This window comes from Ambystoma mexicanum, chromosome 7p, assembly GCF_040938575.1.
Source record: "Ambystoma mexicanum isolate Mex_15411 chromosome 7p, UKY_AmexF1_1, whole genome shotgun sequence".
NCBI lineage: Eukaryota > Metazoa > Chordata > Amphibia > Caudata > Ambystomatidae > Ambystoma > Ambystoma mexicanum.
Genome location: NC_090939.1, coordinates 473,329,481 through 473,351,510, shown reverse-complemented (window position 1 = coordinate 473,351,510; position 22,030 = coordinate 473,329,481). Strand labels below are relative to the sequence as shown.

Sequence of the window (22,030 nt, the reverse complement as noted above, 5' to 3'; positions counted from 1 at the left end):
AGTGCTGCTTGTGACTGGGGAAGGTTAACAACCTGGGCCTTATAGTAAAAGGTTTGTGAAAAGATTCCCCCATTACCAGCGCAACTCAATAATAATCCACGTCATGCGGTTTATATATTGTTCAGATTTATATGCAAATTATGTTTCATTACATCACCAATTGCAGTGGGTTAGTAACCTTGTGACTTTAACATCCTGTCAAATATAGAAACGAAGCAGAGCACTGCAGGATATTAACAACGGCAGCATGGACAAATACAAGAACATGCAAATCTTGAAGAATACAAGGCCCTGAAACTTTAACTAGACGTAAAACAACAAGGTTGGAAATGTCAAGAATACACTAGATCTAACCATTGAAGGACTAGAAGATGTATTATTTACAAACCGCCTTGAAAAGGCCCAATGGGCGAAACCTTTTGGCCATAGGAGTTGGCGGCACATTAAAACATACTAACACGAAGGGGTGTCCCTAAGAACATTGATGGTGGGGGTAAAGTAATCACAAATATATATATATATGGTCCCCGCTACAGAAAGAATTTTTTTAAAGTAATTTAGAAGCTGATTTGAGGAAGGTGCGTATCTGTAAACGTATCATGCTAGGTCAAACCCTAGGCAAATAAACATTCACGTATCCTTTTTGTAATGTGAAAAACCTCTTAAGTGAAGTTGGTTTTATTAAATTTTCAAAAATAACTAAAGATAAATGGGTCTATAGTGTTGACATAATAAACAAACATATCAAGTAGATAAACAAATGTTATACTCAAACTGGTACAAGAAAGACACTTAATTCATTTAGATGTTTCATGTACAAAAAGAAAGAAAGAAAAGAAGATATAAAAGCAATCAGTTATTTCACACTTTTGTTTTCATAAAAAATTACGAAATAGGGTTTGATCCAGAATCTTGAACCAAAGATCATGAGGCAGTTTATTACTTGTATGGGCATAATAGTTTAATGTCCATATACAGGTCTGCCCATTAAAACCAACATGTCAGGATGTTAAAGTCACAAGTTACTAACCCACTGCAATTTGTGATGTAATGAAACAGAATTCGCATATACATTTGAACAATATATAAACCACATGACGCATATTATTTATGAGTTGCGCTGATAATGGGTGAATCTTTTTACAACTTTTACTATTTAAGCACAATCTTTAGGAACACAGCAACATATGTGCATCCCCCGACTGAAATGCAGTTTTTCATTTAGGCAGACACAAGAGGTAAATTAATGAATTTACATTGTGTTTATAATGTTTCCTGATTGAGTGTTCACAGATTTTAGAGTAGAAATAGGTCTAATCGATGCATGAGGAGAAACCCATCCTTGAATCCGTCTAAGATCGGTGGGAATTGGCCTTAATGAGTGAATCACTGTCCCAATAAGAGCAAAGTGGCAATGTTGAAGGCAGACAAGTACATGGGGGGAAATTAGGGCTTCTTATGTGCTTGCAAGCCCGCATAAGAAGCAGCAGAGGGAAACAAACAAGGCTGTATTGCCTGCAGCAGCTGGCATTAGGGCTGTTAAGACCAATGTCGGGTACAGGGCAGATGTGGCAAAGACCTGGTGCATCCTCATTCTCCCTGACAAACCCCTCTGCTCTGTTTCCATGTAATGGAAATGAACAACAGACTTCACTCCCTCGTCCGCCACATGGAATGAAGGGATTGTGTTCCTAGAAGAACAGAAACAGAGGAATCAGGTAATGCTGGAGCTACTCAAGTTAGAGCTCTGGGAGACAAGGTATTTACTTACCATTCCTTGAAGTATCCGTGTGGGTGAGTCACTGGTAACAAAGGTGACACATTTTAAGGAATGTTTAATTTGATGTTGTCTGATCATCTCCTTAAACTGTGAGGCAGAGTTACAACAGCATCTAGTGGACAACAATGTCACAGACCTTATGAAGCTTGCAAAGTCTGCTGACAGGTATGTAATGCTCAAGTCTAGACAAAGGCTCAGGTGGATACTTCCAAACCAGAAGAAACATTGTCTGATAAGAGTAAACCAAAGGACAGTAAGGGCAAATGTTCTCGCTCTTCTGCCAAGAAAGGCCCTCAAAAGCACAATGAGAAATTCCAGCCACATGGCTCGTCAGTGACCATAGAAACAAAGGGTGAGGGCCCGTAACACTGGGGCACCATAATCCTCACCACCCAGGGGGTCATGACACCTACGAAGAGAGATCAAGATTGTAAGGGTGTGTTAGGCAAGATTGTATATAGTAACCCTGTGGGAGACTACATCAGCCTTGTCCTCTTGGCAATAGGGAACCCAACCTTTGGAATAGGCCTGTACTACACAAGTTGGTAGAGTGACTAAGCAGCCAGGCTTATCGCAAGAGGGGTCAATGTGAGCTGTAGTGATGCAACATAGGTATTCACAATGGTAAGTATTCAAATAACACTTATACTCAAGGTTTCTAATTAAAATTATTTATTAATTTAAAAGTCCGTTTTTAAGTAAGCTTTTTTTTAGAAGGGGCAAGATGCAAGAATTAAATACACTTCAAAAATACACTCCTTCAATTTCAGTTAAGTAAGTAGATACCCTTTCGGGATGACACACAGGCCCTTCCTAAACCCTCAGGTGACTTCAATAGCTAGGACACTGTGGACATTGATATAGCACTTTGATACTAAATGCAATACTGGACTTACGGCACAAAAGGAAAAAGAGGTTAGGGAAGGAAATAAAGGTTAATAAGTTCTCCTGAACAGGTAAGCACTTTCACAATCCCCCAATGAAATATAGGTAAACCCTTTCCCAGCAATTCAAGTAACTGATGTATGACTTTTTGAGGGACAGATAAACAAAAAGTTAAAGGGTCAGAAGAGTCTGCAAGGAGCCAGGACAGCCAATGTTAATTGAGCAAAGTCTAGGGGAGTTGAGGCACTTCTTGAACATTAGCACAAAGGTCTTGCACAATGTTTAAAAAGTTTGTAGAAATGAATCACTGTTGGGCCACAAGCTGTAAGACTTGTGAAAAGCAAAGCTGCAAGCAACTCTGTGTCCACCTGTGTGCCCCCACTGGCCCTTGTGTCCACCTGTGTGCCCTGTATCCACCTGTGTGCCCCCCCACTGGCCCCTGTGACCTCCAGTGTGCCCAGTGTCCACCTGTGTGCCCCCACTGGCCCCTGTGTCCACCTGTGTGCCCCCATGTCCACCTGTGTGCCCCCACTGGCCCCCGTGTCCACCTGTGTGCCTCCATTGGCCCCTCTGTACACCTGTGTTCCCCCACTGGCCCCTGTGTTCACCTGTGTGCCCCCTCACCCTGCCTTCCCCCTCACCCTTCAATTTTGTAGCACTTACTCTTATCATTGTCCCTTGACCTTTGATAATAGCTTGTCTGCGCACCCCTTTTCCTCCCTGTTTTCTCCTCCCTCTCCCTCCCAGTACTACCTTGATCAGTCGTTGGCCCTTAAGATAGTCACTTGTTTTGTTCCCCTCCTACTCCCTTCTCTCCCCTCCCCCACACCTCCCCTCCTCCCCCTCCTCTTGTCACTGTTGCACTGCAACAATTGTCGTCAGACATAGTAATGTTACTGCTAGTATTGTCTCATTTTTTCCTTCCCCTTCTCCTCTTTATTGTTCCATGCACTTGTACTATCTGTTATGATATGATAGTTATTCTCACATTCTGATTTGTTTCAAGGACCTGTAAGAATGTAACTGTATTTTCCTATGTTCCCTCCCTCCTTGAAGTGCTTTGAAACACGTGTATAGGCGCTATTCAAATAAACAATCAATAAATCAATAAAACTCTGCAGAAAAAGCAGCTACTGTAGGTCTCCTGCGAGAATGAACAAGCTACACAACCAAAAAGGTAAGCACCCCTTTAGTTAAACCGTACCTTTGGTTAGAAGAAGGGATTTCAGCTGGCTTCTTTTCCCGTTACAGTCCTGCAGATCCGGTGTTCCTGGGCCTTAGTGGTGGGGACAAGAGGGAGGATGTCTGTGGACTCCTGCACTGTGGTTCGAAGGTTGGCGGCAGCAACGTGCTCTTTTCAATTCAGGTCACTTTGCGGTTTCAGCTACTCGCAGAAGTCATCCTTTCCGGGCTTCTCAAGTCGATTAGAAATCTGGAGCTTCAGCACTGCAGCAGGGATTCACTGGCAAACCGATGATCTAGGAGCATGCAGCAAGCTTCTCTTCTAGTTTCTTCTTTGGTTCCTTCGTCCAGTGGTTGACTCAGCCAGGGTGGCTGTCCTCCAATGACAGCCAGCCGGCCAATCACCCTGGGTGCATTCCTGTAACCAAGGAGTCTAAGCACAGGGAACTGGTACCTCAGAGCAGAATACTGAACTTTATAAGCCCTGATGATGGATTGAAAATCCGAAACGTGTCGGCTACTTGTTTAAATTTTGAATTAGAATCACGATTTGCATAGACTTGAACAGAGAAATTGTGAAAGTCATTCTTGAGTTACTGTATGTAAACAAGTCTGTACAAGGACTCAATCACTCCAACCTTGTTAGGTCGCTTTGTACCAAACTCAATTTGGAATGCAATTCGGTTGGGGAATTTGAACTTTAGCTATTTTTTTTTATTATAATAGATACACTTTTTGTGAAAAACTAGATATGTTTAGGTGTTGAACCTTATTTTTTCTTTATAATTGTTAATTATGTGATGTATCAAATTGAACATTTGAATGGTGGCATATGCCTTTGAATGTAGGGGGTGATCTGACCTCAAAAGGTTGCACAGGGATTACCTGTTGGTGACAACAGCTTATGTTCGTTTAAAGCGCTGCTCCCTACCCATCTCTAGGTAACATGTGGTGTGAACAGCTGGCTTGACCAAATCTACTACAACTGAGACATTGGTTCTAAGGTTCCTGCTCGCTGGAGGTGGCAGAACCCTTCATGTGTGCTCTACAACCCGCCTGCCTTGGAGGTGCAGCAAGAAAGGACTCAAAAGGCCATTGGAAATCCTGAAATGGAAAGATTCCAAAACAAATAAAATAAATTAGACAAAGCTTGAAAATAAATTGTTCAAACACAGGAAGAAATACATTTCTCTAAACATAAAAAAGGGAATCAAAGAGAATAATATATTCAACAATAAAATATCAGAGACATTCCAAGAAAAAATGCAAACAGGAATGAATACAAAAATTACTCTACAATGGACAATATTTTTGTTCACAAAGTTTATTAAAACTGTCTATTCCAGAGATTTCTCAATTTTTTTGTGTGTGTCATGATCAATATGTGATCATGTTTTATTACAAACATGATCACATATTGATCATGACACAAACACAAAAATAGAGAAATCTCTGGGAATAGACAGTTTTAGTAAACGTTGTGAACAAAAATATTAAGGGGCTGAATCATGGAATTATGTGTGCCGAAAAACAGGCTTTGTGCGCCATTCTGCCTGCAAATCCCTGTTTCACAAATGGGGATTTGTGAGCAGAATGGCACACAAAGCCCGTTTTTCGGCGCACATAATTCCTTGAATCAGCCCCTAAGTCTATTGTAGAATAATTTTTGTATTCATTCCTGTTTGCATTTTTTCTTGGAATGTCTCTGATATTTTATTGTTGAATATAATATTCTCTTTGATTCCCTTTTTTTATATTTAGAGAAATGTATTTCTTTCTGTGTTTGAACAATTTATTTTCATGCTTTGTCTAATTTATTTTATTTGCTTGTGGAATCTTTCAATTTTTCCCATTAATAAATGGTCAATATTTTTCCAGCCGTATCTTTGGTATTTTCCTACTTGTGACTCTATACAGGAGAACAAAAACATGTTTTGGTAAAAATAAGTAAAACAAGGACAGTAATCTTTATGTCTGACTACAGTGTGGATTGCTCTATTTTGTTTGTTCTATATTTTGCCCTGAATCCACACCAACACCCCAGAGGCTACCCTACCCTTTTGTACAACAATCCACAGGGTAAAGGCATCTGTTTATTAAGCGTTAGACAATAAAAAGGCGGCAGCTACAAAGAAGTGCACAGGAGAAACATTACCAAAGTGAAACAAATGTGGAACTGTCCAATGTTTAGTGTCATCATAATGTTAGAATATTTAGGTACAAGAAATCCATCCATGTTTTCATAGTAACACTGGGTTGTTTGACATTGAGTTGGCACAGCGTTAGGGTAGGGGAGATGCCCCTGTTTTCACATCTCCATTTACAATGGATATTTAACAAGTTTAAAAACATAGAACGTAATTTTCAATTCGTGTTTTCTTACTTTGGTCTATGAAGGTTCAAAGCAACTATAGTGTATGCTCTCATGTCTCTAGAGCAGAACTCATTTTCACAGACCGGATGAAGGCACCTATATGGGTCCAAAGGTTTCTAGTTTGATTTAGTATGAGACAGAAGCAATCTTTTTTTCCTCAATTAAAATGGCCAAGCATATTTAACCTACTAAATGTGTACAGTAACCGATAGGTCTAGGCTAGGTCTGCTTTAAACTGTAAGATGGATTTCACTTTTGTCTGGCCTAAGGATGACAAAGCAAGAATGTTTACCAGGCATCACTAGGATCAACCTCTTGCTTTCCCCGTCACTGCACATCACTGCATTCCACACCATGCCCTCGCAAGGCTATTTCGTTTTGGCATTCAGATCAAATAAAACAACCCATCACATAATTTTAAAGAGAGGGAATTAAAATGATAAGGCAACTGAAGTAAATTTAATACCACGAAGCAAGCTAATCATTGCTCTCGCTGCAGCAATACACATTTTGATTCCGACTTCCATGGGTGTAGAATTTGACATATACATGGATAACCAGGGACAGTAGGGACATTTTGATATATTACCAGTTTCTGGCTTGTGTGGAAGGGGAAATTAGGCGAAAAAAGGCATTGAAATAATAATAATGGGTCAGTACCTGAACCAAATCTGGAGTGAGGCGTTTCGACTTGGACCACTTCTGGAACCTCTCTGTCTTCATTAGGACTTGTTCAATGCTGCAGGATTTTGTTTTCGAAATGGAAGCACATATTCTTTTGTCCGACAGGTCATGCTGATGTTTGCTCATCAATCTGGCAATCTCCACCTGCCTCCAGCTCTCTGAATCATCGGTGTAGTTACCAGGGTAGCTCTGAAGGTAATCGGAAGGAAGCTTTAGACGAGGTGACAGCCAGTTCTCAAACCTACCAAGGCAAACAATAATCTGGTATTTAGTTTTACCCATCTATTTATGCAGTTCCAAACTCCTCACAGTGTGATTTTACAAATGTAAGCAAGCTGGAAGCATGTAAATGCATCAGGAAAACAACCAGAGGAAGGAATTTGTAATTGAGATGAAGGCAACATTGCTGAGCTAATTTCTCTAATTACTATAACATTAAGGCATCTTGCTCCACACAAATTATTGAGATATATGGGCATCATCGTGAGTTTGGCAATGCAGTAAAATAAATGACTGTAATTCCATTGCTGCCACTTTCTTTTTGCGATTACAGAATTTCTGCCACTTTTACTACACCACCGAAATTCCGAGTTTTTAATTTTAAGTGATGGAGTTACCTCCTGCATAATGCTGCAGGAAAATCCTCTGCTTCAAAACTAAAAATAGGAACATTTATCGTTGCAAAATTATTGCTTGCAATAAATCTTCAAATTTCCCCATGGAGTCTTGTAGACTCCAGAAATTGAGAATTCTACGGACATTAAACCCAAAATGAATCCTGTGGCAAATTTGCAGGACCAAGTGCTGGTAACAGTAATCGAGGTTGGCAATAATTCCAAAGAAACTTTGAAATTATCACCAAATTTGTACTGAGGTTAATGTTTACTGGTTTGTACTGGTTTGTTAACAGATAAGCAATTAGAGCGCCTTTCTGAGTTACCCGCTGAGGGGTTATAGCACCTTGTAAAAGGCAATTGCTTCATTGATCAACATTGTGGAAATGTTTTATTGGAAAGAGTTTATAATCAAATGTCACAATCGAGAAGAAGAACCTTGGTTGTTCACAAACAATCCTATGACCCAGGAGTACAACCAAAAAAAGGGAACTGCAGAGAGCTCTGTGAGGAATAAAGGGAGCTAAAGTAGCCCAGCATAGGGAACTTAAAAATGCCTATCATAACTCGGTTCATGGACATAAATACAAATTTAAGGACTCACATAAAATGATTCCATTGCTAGTTAGCAAAGACACTAGTGAATGTTGACTTCTAATAAATGAAGCCACAAAGCCTCTATCTCAAGCACAAGTACATCCGATATCTGAATCCAAATGGATCGATCACTATCGAAACATATACGATGACGCAAGCGGATACTTATGTAAGGCACCAGCTCCTGCAGAGGGTCCCTGGGAGCTTGATCTCGAATACGAAAACGTATACTCATTAATTGCATGTAGTAAAAACTCTAGGGCACCGGGGCTGGACGGTCTGTCCAATACGGCCATGTTGGGGTGATCGATAACGGTTTGAATGGAAAAGAAGGGCTTGCGTTGCACGCACCATATTGGTGAATAGGGTAGATGCAGTGTTAGCGTGATGTTGCCAGTTAGCATGTATCTGGTGCAGTTAATGGGAATTAAATGAGTGTGACTATTAGTGTTATTTTGTGTAAAGTTGATTCATTTTAGGTTTAGACGTGCATAGCAACATTGCATGCCTCATTTCCTCATTATCTTCCAACTTCCAGTGTTATGCAGATGACACAGAGCTCTTTCTCAAACTCCCTGCCGACCCTGTTGCACCCTCCATCATCCCTGACTGCCCATCTGCCATCCAGTCCTGGTGCACAGCCAACGATCTCTGCCTCAACGCCTGTAAAAATGAGTTCCTTCCCATCAGTACCCCTGCACCCTCCTTTTTCCCTTCACTCTGGCCTTCCTCTTTGGGCTCTCCCCCTGTGCCCTCTTCTGAAGCCAGAAACCTTAGAGTCATCTTCGACATCTCTCTCTCCTTCCGCCCTCACACTCAGGACATTGCCACTTTCAGCTCTTCCTTCTCGTTGGAATACTCCCTTTTCTCACTTTCCCCCCAGAGGCTCAATGTGACCCAAGACCTGGTTCTCTCTAGGCTTGACTATTGCAATTGCCTCCTCCTGAATCTACCATCTTCCACTCTGCGACTCCATCCAGCTAATCCAGCTAATCCAGAATAGACCAGCAAGACTTATACTTGGCCTTAAGCACAGCAAGCATCTCTCTTGCACTAAAAACTCTTCACTGGCTCCTGGTTGCTGCACAGATTAAATTCAAATCCCTTTGCATCATCGCCAAGGCGGTCTGGGCCTGGGGACCAGACTATCTTCAAATGTATGTTACTAAATACTCTCCCTCTAGACCACTACGCTCCTCTGGCTTCAACTCTTTGTGTGTAAAGCGTTTTGCTAAACAGAGGGAAAATGTTATTCAGTGACCACGGATGTCCGGCCACCTGGTAGGGTCGGCTCAAGTCCAGGAAATAAACCTGGTGCAACGAGTGCTTAAGGGCAGAGTTGGCAAATGGTTTATGGGTTTCAATCAGGTTCTCAAGAATGATCAGGACGTGACCAGAGGTCATGCATGCTGAAATGGTAGTCGTAATAGATTAGCATGAATGGGAACTCCCAGGGACGCCAGCGAGTCTGGGTGGATAAGACGGCTATCATCAGTTCAATGGGAACTTGTTTGTTTCTCCCCCTCCACATATTGTTGAAATGTCCTTGTATAGCCATGTGCATCACGACCGGGGTTAGAGGTCCCCAACCAGATGGTACTTTTGATAAATTAGTTTTGTTGTACGTAAAAATGTAACTATGTAATGATGTCACTACTGATTAAGGGAATAACCCAAAAAGTGGTGTGCTTTAATACGAGTTCATGCAAATGTGTGTTCAAAGAAGTTTATGATTAAGTGAAAGTATCCAATGAGAGTGTAGGAACTTGGGGGGGATTAGATTTACTTGTATAGGATTAACCAAACATGTTTGCAGGGATGACTTTGTAATAGAATGTGTGGGAGTGTGTTAAATGTTGCAAAATGCATATAATGTGTAGACTCTGTGTGGTTCGGAGAGAATCAGGTTACTCTACGGCGTTGTCTAACCCCTCCCGGACATTTGTATACAATATACTTAAACGTGCACTTGCTTCTTATGAGGTAGGCCTTTTTTGGGTAAGGAGATCGGAGGTCCACTCCCACAGTCATCAAAAGGGAACATGGAACTCTGGGTACAAATTTTATTGGTGATTTTTCATGCAGTCCTTGTGGCTAAGAAAGTCCCTGACTCTTGGGCTAATTCCATAATAGTTCCAATTCACGAAAAGGGCCCCTGAGCAATGCAATCAAAATACCAGCCTTTTGCCTTTGAAAATGTTTGCTACAGGACTTACTAGGTTGGGCTATGTCGGCTAAGAGATTGGGCATTTACCAGACAGGCTTCACCAAGGGCACGGGAACAACCACCAACTTTTTGATTCTGGGTCTGATTAAAGGGGAAGCCATGGAGAAGTCTAAACCTGTTTATATTGCTTTTATTTACTTCTCAATGGCTTCCGACAGCATGGAACGAAATAGGCTTTGGTTCAAATTACAGGCATGGGGATGCCCGAGTGGATTATTGCACGTGATTAGAGTACTGCACTCCAGCACCTTCATAAAAAATTAAACAGCCAAGGTTTGCTTTCTAAACTGATTCAAACTAGGTGCGGCCTCAAATAGGGCTGTATTTTAGCTCCCCTTCTTTTTAATCTTTTTATTTCAGATATTTCTATGGCTTTTGATGCAGTAAGCAGATGATATGGTATTTCTAGAATGAACGACTATCATTCTGCAACAACAATAGGCGGGTTTGGAAGCATATACAAAGGAAAATAACTTAAAAATCAATGTAAGCAAGACAAAGATCTTCCAGTTTCGACCGGTCAGGAAACTGCGCTATACTTCTTCCGGTGGTCACTTACGGTGTTATAAGCTAGATAAATGTGTGTTGATAGTGAGTTCTGGTATAGAGGCTCTTTAACAACCTGTGGGGTAAATGTACATGAAGTTAACCTACCTTTACACACGGTAAGGAACTATACCTACATGACATTAAAATTAACTCCATTGGCTTCACACAGCCCGGCATCCACACCCTCAGTATCTAACACTACTCTTGTTCTTCTTTGACTCTTCTCATTGGTGCGACTCTTCAAATGACATTATTTGCTCTAACTGCTTGTTCTATGCTTCCAACATGTCACCAAAAACATCCTTTAATATTTCTCAAATGTCTGATTCTTACTCACCCAACCTTACAATACTCACTATTGTCACCACGTACACCATTGTAATACAATTATCATGTATGCCATGCTATAAAATAAAACTGCTTCAATTTCAAATAGGCGTACCAAAATGTAAACGTCACATAATCGCTGTATCTCACATTTTGAACGTTGTTCACAACTCACCTGGGTTTCCACTACATGGGTAATTGCTTACAAACAATAATGTATACCACACCCTGTATGATCAGCACAGCCTTGAAAAAGATCCATGTCGGGTCGAAAACACGTGTCAGCTTATGCGCGTAATTAAATCACCCTAAAGCACGAAGTGACAAGACTTCTCATTTATTGCTTGAGAGTTTAATCTAACTATACAGATATTAGCAACATCTCTGACACAGCTCCTGGTTGACTATGGTTCTTACCCAAAACCTATCCCAAAATTGAGCCTGGGGCCTCTCAAACTTTCCTGGGGCACTTGAATCAGACTAACTGTGCCCTTGGGTTTCTTTCTTACCAGTCGAATTGTCCTTCATAATTGAGCTGGGGTTGAAGTCCCACAGTGATATGGCTAATCAGCACTCGCACGTCCCCAAGAAATTTGAATGATCAATCAGAGGACACAACTGCCTACAAGGAGGTTCAAGGTTCTTCAAAACTGTCTACTTGCTGCTCGTTCGTGGGGTTTGCCATGCTGCCAGGAGTAGTTGAACCGTGTGAGCTCACAATTGGGGGGCTGGGAGGAGTGTGCAAAGGAGACACAAAGGGAAAGTTGAGAAGACTCAGGGATTGTTTTTTTGGTTCTAGATGAAGAAGAGTTGTTTGTAACCGCTTGTGTGTGTTTTTTGTATGGCTCCTTTTATTTTCATCCATTTTTTAACATCAGGTTCCCTATAGGATTTTTGAATCCATTGGTTTTTCATTTAATTTCCACGATTTCTTTTTACACTTTCTCTATTGCATTTTATGTTCATTGTTGTTGTTGTTCTTTACTTATGTGTTCATGTTTATTTTACTTTGAATTATTGGGGATTCGTGAGAATGGACAGTGGTGCGGGGAGGTTGGGCTGCTTTTCAGGGAACTGTTTGGCTCCCCTTCTTTTAAAGAGGAAGGGGAGGAGGGGGATTTGAGATAGGAGGGAAGTTGGTTCAGGGGTCCAGTGGCCCACATGGGGAGCCCAGTATTCTTGTGAATTCAGTTTGTGTGCGATGGCCTTCACAGCAACAGCAAGTGTCAGAGGTAGAACAGGTGGTGGAGTAGAGTATGCCCCAGGTATGCGATAGGGCCCTTTGGTGAAGGTCTTCCGTTGGTGCTTGTGGCTGCTTCGATGGAGCAGGAAGAGTTGGCAGTGACTGTGGATAAAGAGATAGTGGTAACAGCCCAGAGAGTGGAGGAAGAGCTGGATGAGGCAGCATCTCCGGACGACGAGAGATATCTGTGGTAATTGAGTAGTAAGTGGTCGGGAGGAGGTGAGGGTGCAGGTGATTGTGATGTCATTAGACTCCCAAATAGAGGAGAAAGGACAGGTACGTGTGCCTGCAGTCGCAGAGGGGACATTGAAGAAGCTGAATATACTTCTTGCCCAGAATCAGCAACTACAAGTCCCAGACTATTATAACCTTCCTGGTGGGTAAACTACACATAGAGATGAGTGTATGATCGTTCTGTTCATGGTGCCAGTGGAGCATGGTAAAATATTAGAATTGTGATCAATGGGCACAATGGACATGGGTAACCACTTCAGCGATGGCATGAAACCACTTATAACAGCGACTACGCCAAGCTGCATCAAAGCACAATCCCACGGTACTGATGAAGTATTTGACAGAACGTCCTGAATGCTAGACGTGCACCATGTCATTGAGCATGACACTCCAGGCAGATCACCCCCACCAGCCCATTCAAGCCAAACGATGCACAGCTGGTGGCAGTGGCATTGGGCAAGGTTTTGATGCCTTCCCAGTGCCCTTTGAAGAATGTGGCTTTGACTCTATTTGAAGTCAACTCTGACGCTGTTCAGTTTGGGGACACTCGAAACGAAGGATGCTGATGATGCAGTCAAGACGTACACGCTAAAGTATAATCTGACCCTTGGCTGGTGAGGAGGGTTGGGAATGGACAGTTATTAGGAATTAGTACCCGGCAAGAGACAATCAGAATGCAACCTCGGCCGGGATTCCAGCCGCCTTGTCCTCGGCGGGGGGTGTGGCAGCCCCTCAGCCAATGAGGAGGCTCGAAGAGGGGCCATCCCCGCTCCGAGCCTCCCCATGGCTGGAGGCTTCCTTCGTCCCCCGCCAGGGACTCAGGTAAGATTTTTTTTTCCCCCCCCAGCCTTTCCTCCCTCCTCCCTCCCAAACCCACTTACCTTCTATCCCGCAGTCTCTGGGGGGGGGCGATGGAAACCGCCAGCCGTGTGGAGACTCGCTCCAAGCCTCCACACGGCTGGAGGCTTCCATCGTCCCCCGCCGGAGACAGCGGTACGTTTAAAAAAAAAAAATCCTTCCTCCACATCCCCTCCCGACCCCACTTACCTTCTTTTTTCTCCTGGTCTTGGAAGCGAACGCGCTGGGAACACTTCTGTTCCCAGCGCGTCCGCTCTTGTTGGCCACTATGGAAAGGGAAAACTGACTACATTTTCCCTTTTTATGTCGGCGGCCATTTTTATTTATTTATTTATTTTCCTGTTCCGAAACATGTTTCGGAACAGAAAAAGAAGCAATTAGTACCCCGGTCTAACGGGCCGGGGTACTAATGGCAATAAGCCACTCGGTGGCGGGCCAATACCGGGCCAATACCGCCTGAGGTAATGCCCCCGGGGCACCATTAAGGCCCTTGCTTCGCTTGGACCTATAACTCGCCCTGAGGGCATTACCTGGGGAGGTATTGGCCCGCCTCCTCGTGGCTTATTGCCACAGTGACAATCCTACCAGGGAGAGCTGTTGCATGCTTTGAAGGACAGGTTTGCTCTGTGCTTGAAAGCTGCAAAATAATTGTTGGAGTGACCCTCTTCCGTGGGGTAAAGGGAGTGCCTCTGGTCTGTTGGAGAGCTGTACAATATTTAAGGGACTCTGCTCTGGGAGAGAGAAGTAACATTGGGCCTAATTACGAGGTGGGCGGTAAGGGATTACCGGCACCGGTATTCCCTTACCGCCCTACTACAAGTTCCCTTATCTGGTCCTTCCTTAACGCCTGTGTTTTTTTCAGGTGTTAAGGACGGGACCCGCAAAGGGACTCTAGAGCTAATAACGGTACCGCAATTTGCGCCAACCTTGGAATGGACCGGTAATTGCTCCATTCACCAGGGCGGAGTCGGAACGCCTCCAACCTCGTAATGAGGCCCATTGTCTTAGGGAGTGACTATTGTTTGTGTGCCTGGTTTCCTAGTGAAGATCACTAACCACCCACCAAAGTAATGGGCTTTTCTTTTCCCTCTTGCTCTATCACCATTGGTAGTGCTTTAACCACTGTCACTATAATCAGCACCAACAACCCCCCAACTCCATTTGTTTTGGCCTGATTTGTACTAGGCAAAAGTCATCAGGTGATGAATCAGCACTGTGTGCACTTTCTTGTTGTTGGATTTGAAACAGAGGGTTCTCCTTGTAATCTGCTGTGATGTGGTGCTAGTCCATTTTAATGAATGTTAGTTGTACACGTAAGACTGGCCTCTGGTGTAGTCAGACACAATAGACTCAGGAGTACTAATAGCTCTTTCTCAGTAGCAGGGAGGTTGGTTGGGCTTCTATTGTGAATTCAGACGAATGCTGCTTGCCTGGATTTGCAATCTTGACTCCCCAGATGGTTAGGACTACAACTGCCATCAGCCCTAGCCAGAAGTGTTGATGGTGAGAGATCACGGTAATTGTAGTCCAAAGCATCTGGGGAGCCACCTGTTGCATACCCCTGCACTTGTGTATCATCCCTTCATCATCCTTTTCCAGATGGCCACTGTAAACCATCTGAGCAGCCTTACACGCGATGATGTTTGTTTTAGAACAGACACATTGAGGATTCCTGACTCAGAGAGGAGAGTCTCTCATTGTATCTCGTAATTGCAGTATTTCCTTAATCTCATTGAGATGTAGATGAGTAGAGGGGTACTGCTTAATGCCTGTTTTTTTTAGTTGTTTGGGATGTGCAGTTCAGAGGGACTTGCTGCCCCCACTAATTAATACAAGTGGTCTTCCAAGCACCTCCTCACAGCATATACAAACATTATGGGCGTGTTGTGCTCTTAGTGCTAGATCCTAAGCCCTTCTCAGCCACATGCTGCTGCAAGCGACCATTTTCTTTTTAAAATGTGGCTCGAGGAGTAGAGGAGAGGGGTATTCTACAGTATGCCCCCTTTCACTGCAACATTGGGTGTTCCCCATTGACAGCAGTATTTTCGACATCTGCTCTGTTTCTGCCTCGCCCGCCACGTAATGTTCCCTAACTATGAGATACTGTTTAATTTCTAGCCAGTGCACCAGTGGCCATTCCTCACTGCATGACAAAGTACACAGGCCTATATGGTGGGTGGCCTTTTCAAATGGCTGTGGTGTATTTGGCAGCTGCTGCTGCTGTCTGAAAAACGTCCACTCCAGTTCTATGGGCTGCAGTATTCAGCTTGTGGTGCTGCAGGCACTGGCATGCATGTTGATAAAATGTGTCATGATAAGGTACAAAACATAGGCATGTAAGGTTTTAACTATTCCTTGGGTTCCCTGGGCTGCGAGGATATTGGAGCAGATGCCAGCTTGCCATTGTGTGCAGTAAATGGTCGCCGAAAAATGACATTTTTGGCAAAACATTGTGGCAAAAAGGCCATGGTGTGACCCGGTAAAAGTGTTTCCATTATACCACACAAGGGTAGCGGGGATTGCAGAGGTGTCCCCCACTCTCCTTGTGTTGTATAATGGGTCCGAGGGGTGCTGGGGCCATACCACAGCTTTTTTGCAAGGATTTTCTTTAAAACTGCCATTTTCAGGGGGGCGACTTAAATACATGGAACCCTTGCCACAAAGCACAGTTACCACTGTGGGATAAATTCACTGTGCCGCCAACACCTCTAGATTTTCCAAGAGGTTGATTTCCCTTTCGGCTTTACTATTGAAACCTTGTATACACAAAATGACTGTTGACTAGCAACATACCCCAATTGCAATACTAGGGATTGCTGTTGCGTGGTAGAAGAAAGGAATGCCCTATTATGGCCGTGCAGTCAGTCCTTTGGTCCAAACGCTCCCTTAGTAGACCATTGGATAGAACATGTCCACAGCATACAAGATCTGAGATGGTCCATCATATATAATCTTGGACAGGGGACAGACGTCAATAAAGATAAGCATCTGCTATTGAAGAAAGAACAGGAGTGGATTTTTCTAACAAAAAGCATGACCACGGGCCTCAACGAAAAAATGAATTGGATGATCTAGTATTTTGTAAACTGACAGCACTACAACCTTCTGCTTACAGAAAAGGAGAACTCCACCTGGAATTTCAGATCTTTATTCCCGTCACACCAATCTGAGTCTGAGATGTCTAAAAGCTAACCTCTGGTCTCTATATAGCTAATCAACTTTATGGTGTTATTCGCCACACAGTGAAAATCAGCCCAAACAATCCAAGCGGACTCACGGTAGTGAAATATGACTTCCACCAAAAACGGCTAATGCTAACACTAACCTTCATTATAAACATTAGGGATTGGCCGCCTTCACTCATGAACTTTGGACTCTGCACAAAATGTCTTGCGATAGCCACGTGGGCATGGAAACTACCTTCATTAGTAGGCTGACAGATTGAATACTGCCGGGTTGCGAGCGAAACACACCGCCATTGGAAGAAAACACGTTCCCCCAGGATGACGCGGCACGTCAGTGCATGGCGATCAACACAAGACTAACAGTGATTGGATAATAGGAAGCCCGGTGGTATGCAAACGGTCCAATGAGCAACTCATTTACTGACGCGGTGGAGAGCTTTTAAAAATAAATGCGTTGAGCGCATCATAGTCAGACGCCTGGATTTAGGAGCAGGTTGCCACCCAGCGTGATCAGTAGTCGCTGGCCTTTCAAACTCTGGTAAGAACATACCGCTTGTGCTTGTTGGCGGCAACATTAGACCTCGTGGGGAACCCCAGGTAGCGGCTTTAAATCCGGTATCTATCTCTTTTGTTTTCCCCACTCCCCCAGTGCCTTCAGCTGGCCTGTTCCCTCAGCGGAGAGCAGAGGAGGGATATACTCCCCAGCTACGAATAGAGGGCACCCGCCGTAATTCCTATACCTACAAAAATGGACGACCAACACCGCAACGAGACATCTTGCTCGACACCGTTTTTCGTTTCATGAAGCATCCGCCAAACGTCAACAGATCGGTAAGCAATCCTGACTGTTTTGCTTTTAACTGATTCAGGTTTCATGTGTCCCGATTTACCACAACACCCCGAGCAACTAATTGTATTAGTGAATATACCCCCGTCTCCTTGGACAGCTATGCTGGCATAAGGATCCTGAATTCTTCTGTCAGAATTACGATTTGAACCCGTCTGATTATTTGCCTCCCTCCTTTGTTCCCGATAGTAATTGATACCACTCGGGGAAACTACATGTCGATGAAACTGAATTGGGACCCTAGAGCATAATCCTTTACTAGGGATGACCTGACAATTGTGAACCTCAACACCTATCTACCAAACCCGGACCGGACCATTTCGGCACAGGTTCCTGTTAGAAAACCAACTAGGTAAATGGATCCTTTGTGACCCATGCTTTGTATATTTATTGTAAAGAGGAGAGGGATGAGATCTGACTGATGCTGGTTTGTGTTTTCCATTTTCGTTTCCCGGTAGGCACTCACCTCCAGTCCTGGTTCTTGACATACCCATTGACACCAGTCAGAGTGCTGGTTTGCGCAAGAGAATCCCAAGCAATTATGACTGGATGAGAGGTGGGAAAGATCCAATCTTTCTTGTAATCTGTGACATGATGAGTGTGTTATGTCGATGAAATTTGGAACTGTTCAATGCTATTGATAAGCATGACTATTATTCTGGATCTATTGCAAAAGATAGTCTGACTGTAGTACGGTCTTAAATGGATATTCATTTTCCATTTTGTTTGCTGTTTTTATTGTAAGGGAAGACACCCAGTGTAGCTTCTGCTACATCTATTCAGGATCTGAAGACTTGAATACCTTAACCTTGATATAACATAAGATGCTGTCATATGGTTAAGCTATTAGATGCAGTACTAAATCTGCTTTCTGTACAAACACTACAACCGCTTCTGCCCCTGATGAATTTCCGTGGAATGAAAACCAGATACGATTAGGAATTAAACATGTTGGGCTTTTAACCCTTTGGTTTTATGTATGATGTTTTGTGAATGAACACGAATAACTGAGAATGGGAATGGTATGAATGTGTCAGAAGTGGATGAGTGGAGAACATGGTATGCCCAGTGTGAATTTGCACAGCACGAGCCACTTTAAAGATTAAGCTATGGAAGGAGCTTGCTCTTAATTAAAGGTGTTTTGTACAATATTACTCATAATCCAGTATGCTTACTGAGATGAGTGGCAGATTAGATTTTTAGCACTTTTTGGACTCTTACCACTGTATTGCATTATAAATTGTGAAATGAAGATTAAAATATGTATTTTTATACACGTTGATTTGATGTTTTGTTCAACAATGTTCTGAAATATGACTGCTGCATGAAGCGTTTTCCCCACACACAAAAAACTGTTTGAAATCACAAGTTTGTTGTTGTCTAATAGCTAAAGGGTTAATCCCCTTTTATTGAGGGTTTGCTTGTGATTTCATGTAACCACCCTCAACCTCCAAGTGTAGTGATTTGCCAAATGTCAATGGTGCAGTAGGCTTTTGGGATCTCATATTAGTTTAGAGCCACCCTGACTGATATGATAGGTTATTTATAATGCGCTTAATACCCAGAGTGTCTAAGCTCGGACACAGGGATCGAACCGGTGTTGCTCCGTGTCGTCTTGCTTCCAACGCGAGCACGTTGCTCCTGAGCTATCCTCCCGTGGTCTGCAGATGTTTTTGGGTTTTGTGTGCTTTATAAATGCCCAAATAAATAAATGACAACCTGTGTACACCACTATTGTCCACCCACACCAGAAAGGTAACAGTGATTGAGAAATGCATAGTGAGTTCTTTTATTCGAAGCAGCAACTAAGACTGCTTTCTTTCTGTAAAAGAGTTTGGTAAGGGGTCAACAACCAACATTATTGTCTAGCTGCTATGTGATTTCAATAATTCTGGGCCCAATCAGTGCTCAAGTAACACTCGGCTGACTCTTCAGACATGGTATGGCGATAAGCCTGTTTGCTGTGGTATGCACCATTGGGGTAGTAATAGGGCTCACCAGCGATTGTACAGCAGCAAGATCTTCTTGGGTGATGTGGTTTGGTGGCACCATGCTGGTTAGTGACTGACGGTCAGGGTGTACTGCTGATGTTGTTCTGACACTCCCCAAACACCTCACGTGTGTCATATCATAGTGGCCTGAGACAGAGGAGCTCCTCAGGCTGGTCTGAGCCTTTGATTGGCAAATAGTTTACTTGCTTAGCACGCAGGAATCAACAGGCAGACCTTGCTTGTCCAGCCTGAAGATATTCTGCATAGTAGTTATGTGTTGGATGAGACATGACCTAGGCTCATCAAAGAGTGGAGATCTTCTTGGTGTATAATGAACGTTTGTGGTGGCAGTGATATTTGTGGTGGTATTGCTGCCATAGGTCAAAGTCTTTCACTAGCACTGACAAATCTTTGTGGGTTGGGCGATAAAATGTGCTGCTTGGCCACTGTACTTTGACCAGTCTCTGTGACCGGTTAGCAAGCCCCGCCCATACTCTCTGTCTGTGGCATTGTTGTCCTTAATATTAGTGTTGTCCAAAGAGATGTGTTGCATCCTTGCCATGGGTGATGGAACATCACTTCTTTCTTAGTGATTATCACTGTCTGACTTGAGGAAATAAGCGCTGAGAGGTTTGTGATATGCTGCTCATCATAAACCTGTTGTCATGACTCACTACCTTATGTGGTCATTATGGCACCGGTGGAGAAAGAGAGGAATAGGACTGATTGGACCTACATCCAAAATGGTGCCAGATTGTCCCTCAATTGAGAATTGTCAACTGAGGTCTAGTTTTATTTCAAAATGGCCGACAACAAAACAACCATTCATTCAGAAACACTCCAGCAACTGTATAAGTAGCACCTCGGAAGGGGCTCGGTGCGTTGCTTCTTCCTTGACCCGACAGTACTGTATGTTTTTCCCTAAACTTGCTATCCTGACGTTTCTGTTTGCCTTCTATTTCTCCTAACCCATCCCGCTACCTGCTTACCTCTCTTTACTTATTCCATTGCTCAATCAACTTTTCCTACGTGGGCTGTCAGGACCTTTCCATCCATTTCCAGCGAGCTACTCATTCGCCATTACCAGCCAAAGATCTTTCCTTGCGCAACACGTTCCCCACTTACTGGATAACTTCAACTTCTCCTGTCAATCTCTTCCAGCCTTATCCTTTATATTTGTAGTCCTATCGGTATCTCGCCTTTCTTCCCTAGTCTCACAGCCTGAGCTCTCATCATACCTTGCTCTTTTCCTACTCGCTCAAGTATTTCAGCCCATAGCTTTCCTAGCTTATTACTCTGTGTCATTGCGCTACAAGTTCTCTCCATGGATATCCGAGGAACATAACCTTTCCCTCCTTTACGTCTCTCTTGGAAGTATCATGCGACATCAGAGTTTGTTCTACAAGGAAAAAACACCTTTCAAGGAACTACTTCAGGAACTTCCATTGGGTTTTATTCCCGAGGAGGGTTTCCCAGACCCCTCACCGGACTCTGTTTCCACTTCCCAGGAACCAGTGAGGGGGTGTGGAAGACTCCCCACTGTCATCACGGGCAGGGTTTTTCTACATTCATGTAAGGTCCATATATTCTGTATAATCATTTGTTACGTGGTCATAACACCTGTATTGATTCTCCCTGTCCCTGATGTTACATTATACAATCTTCTGATCTTCAGTTTCTATGCAAGGTAAAATCTCTATCCCAAGTGGAACCTCCTCTACAAGAACCTAAATATTCAACAACACTTGTTCATGTACTTTAACAACTCCTTTCAATCCAGTGGGACCTGTGGCACATTTGATGACTGTTATGGATGGTCTATCTCTGACTGGCTGGCACTGCAGCATAGTGCCATGCACAATTTAAAGATCTCCTGTGTATAACCTCGGCTTACCGTTTCCATTGCCCAATATCCCGGTAATACCAGGATATTACGGGCAGTGGCAGAAAGAGTAAGTTCCCATTCCCGTGGAGTCCTATAGGCTAGTGTAGGGGAGGACTGGCCGCGAGGCCCTCCTCACCTACAGCCTTCTCCCCAGGTGAGGACCATGACTCGGTGGCCGTCCCCTCATGCCACCCGGGCCCAGGTGGAGGAGGGGTCACCCGCCGACGACATTGCCCACACGTATCCGTTCCCTGCATATACCAAAATTCAGTTAGGCCTAGAAGCCATCTTGTTTAGCAAACATGGCGTGAGTTCAGCACACTGTAACGAGGCCCCCACCTTTGGAGGGCCTTTCATGCATCTCCGCCGCCGCAGTAGCCCTGGTAGATCCGCTGCGAGCGCGTTCCCATGAGGAAGTCGGGTATGAGCTAACCCGAGATGCTAACACTGTAACATTTTATCGTTCACAATGTAATATTGCACCCCGCATGACCTGGTCCGCGAGGCCGGGGTGACGGGAAAAAAGCTGAAGCATCACTATCTGAAGAAAGTAGAAAATAATTCAAGT

General features: G+C 43.5%; 1 protein-coding gene across 2 annotated transcripts in view; it reads right to left on the bottom strand.

Moving 5' to 3' along the window:
* The window catches only part of DIPK2B (divergent protein kinase domain 2B), a 479,873-nt gene that overhangs the window by 354,946 nt on the left and 102,897 nt on the right, over positions 1–22,030 (bottom strand). For both annotated transcript variants that reach the window (XM_069636493.1, XM_069636492.1), the window contains exon 2: positions 6,882–7,146. In XM_069636493.1, coding sequence (XP_069492594.1) covers positions 6,882–7,146 — 265 coding nt within the window. The remainder of the gene's footprint in view (positions 1–6,881; positions 7,147–22,030) is intronic.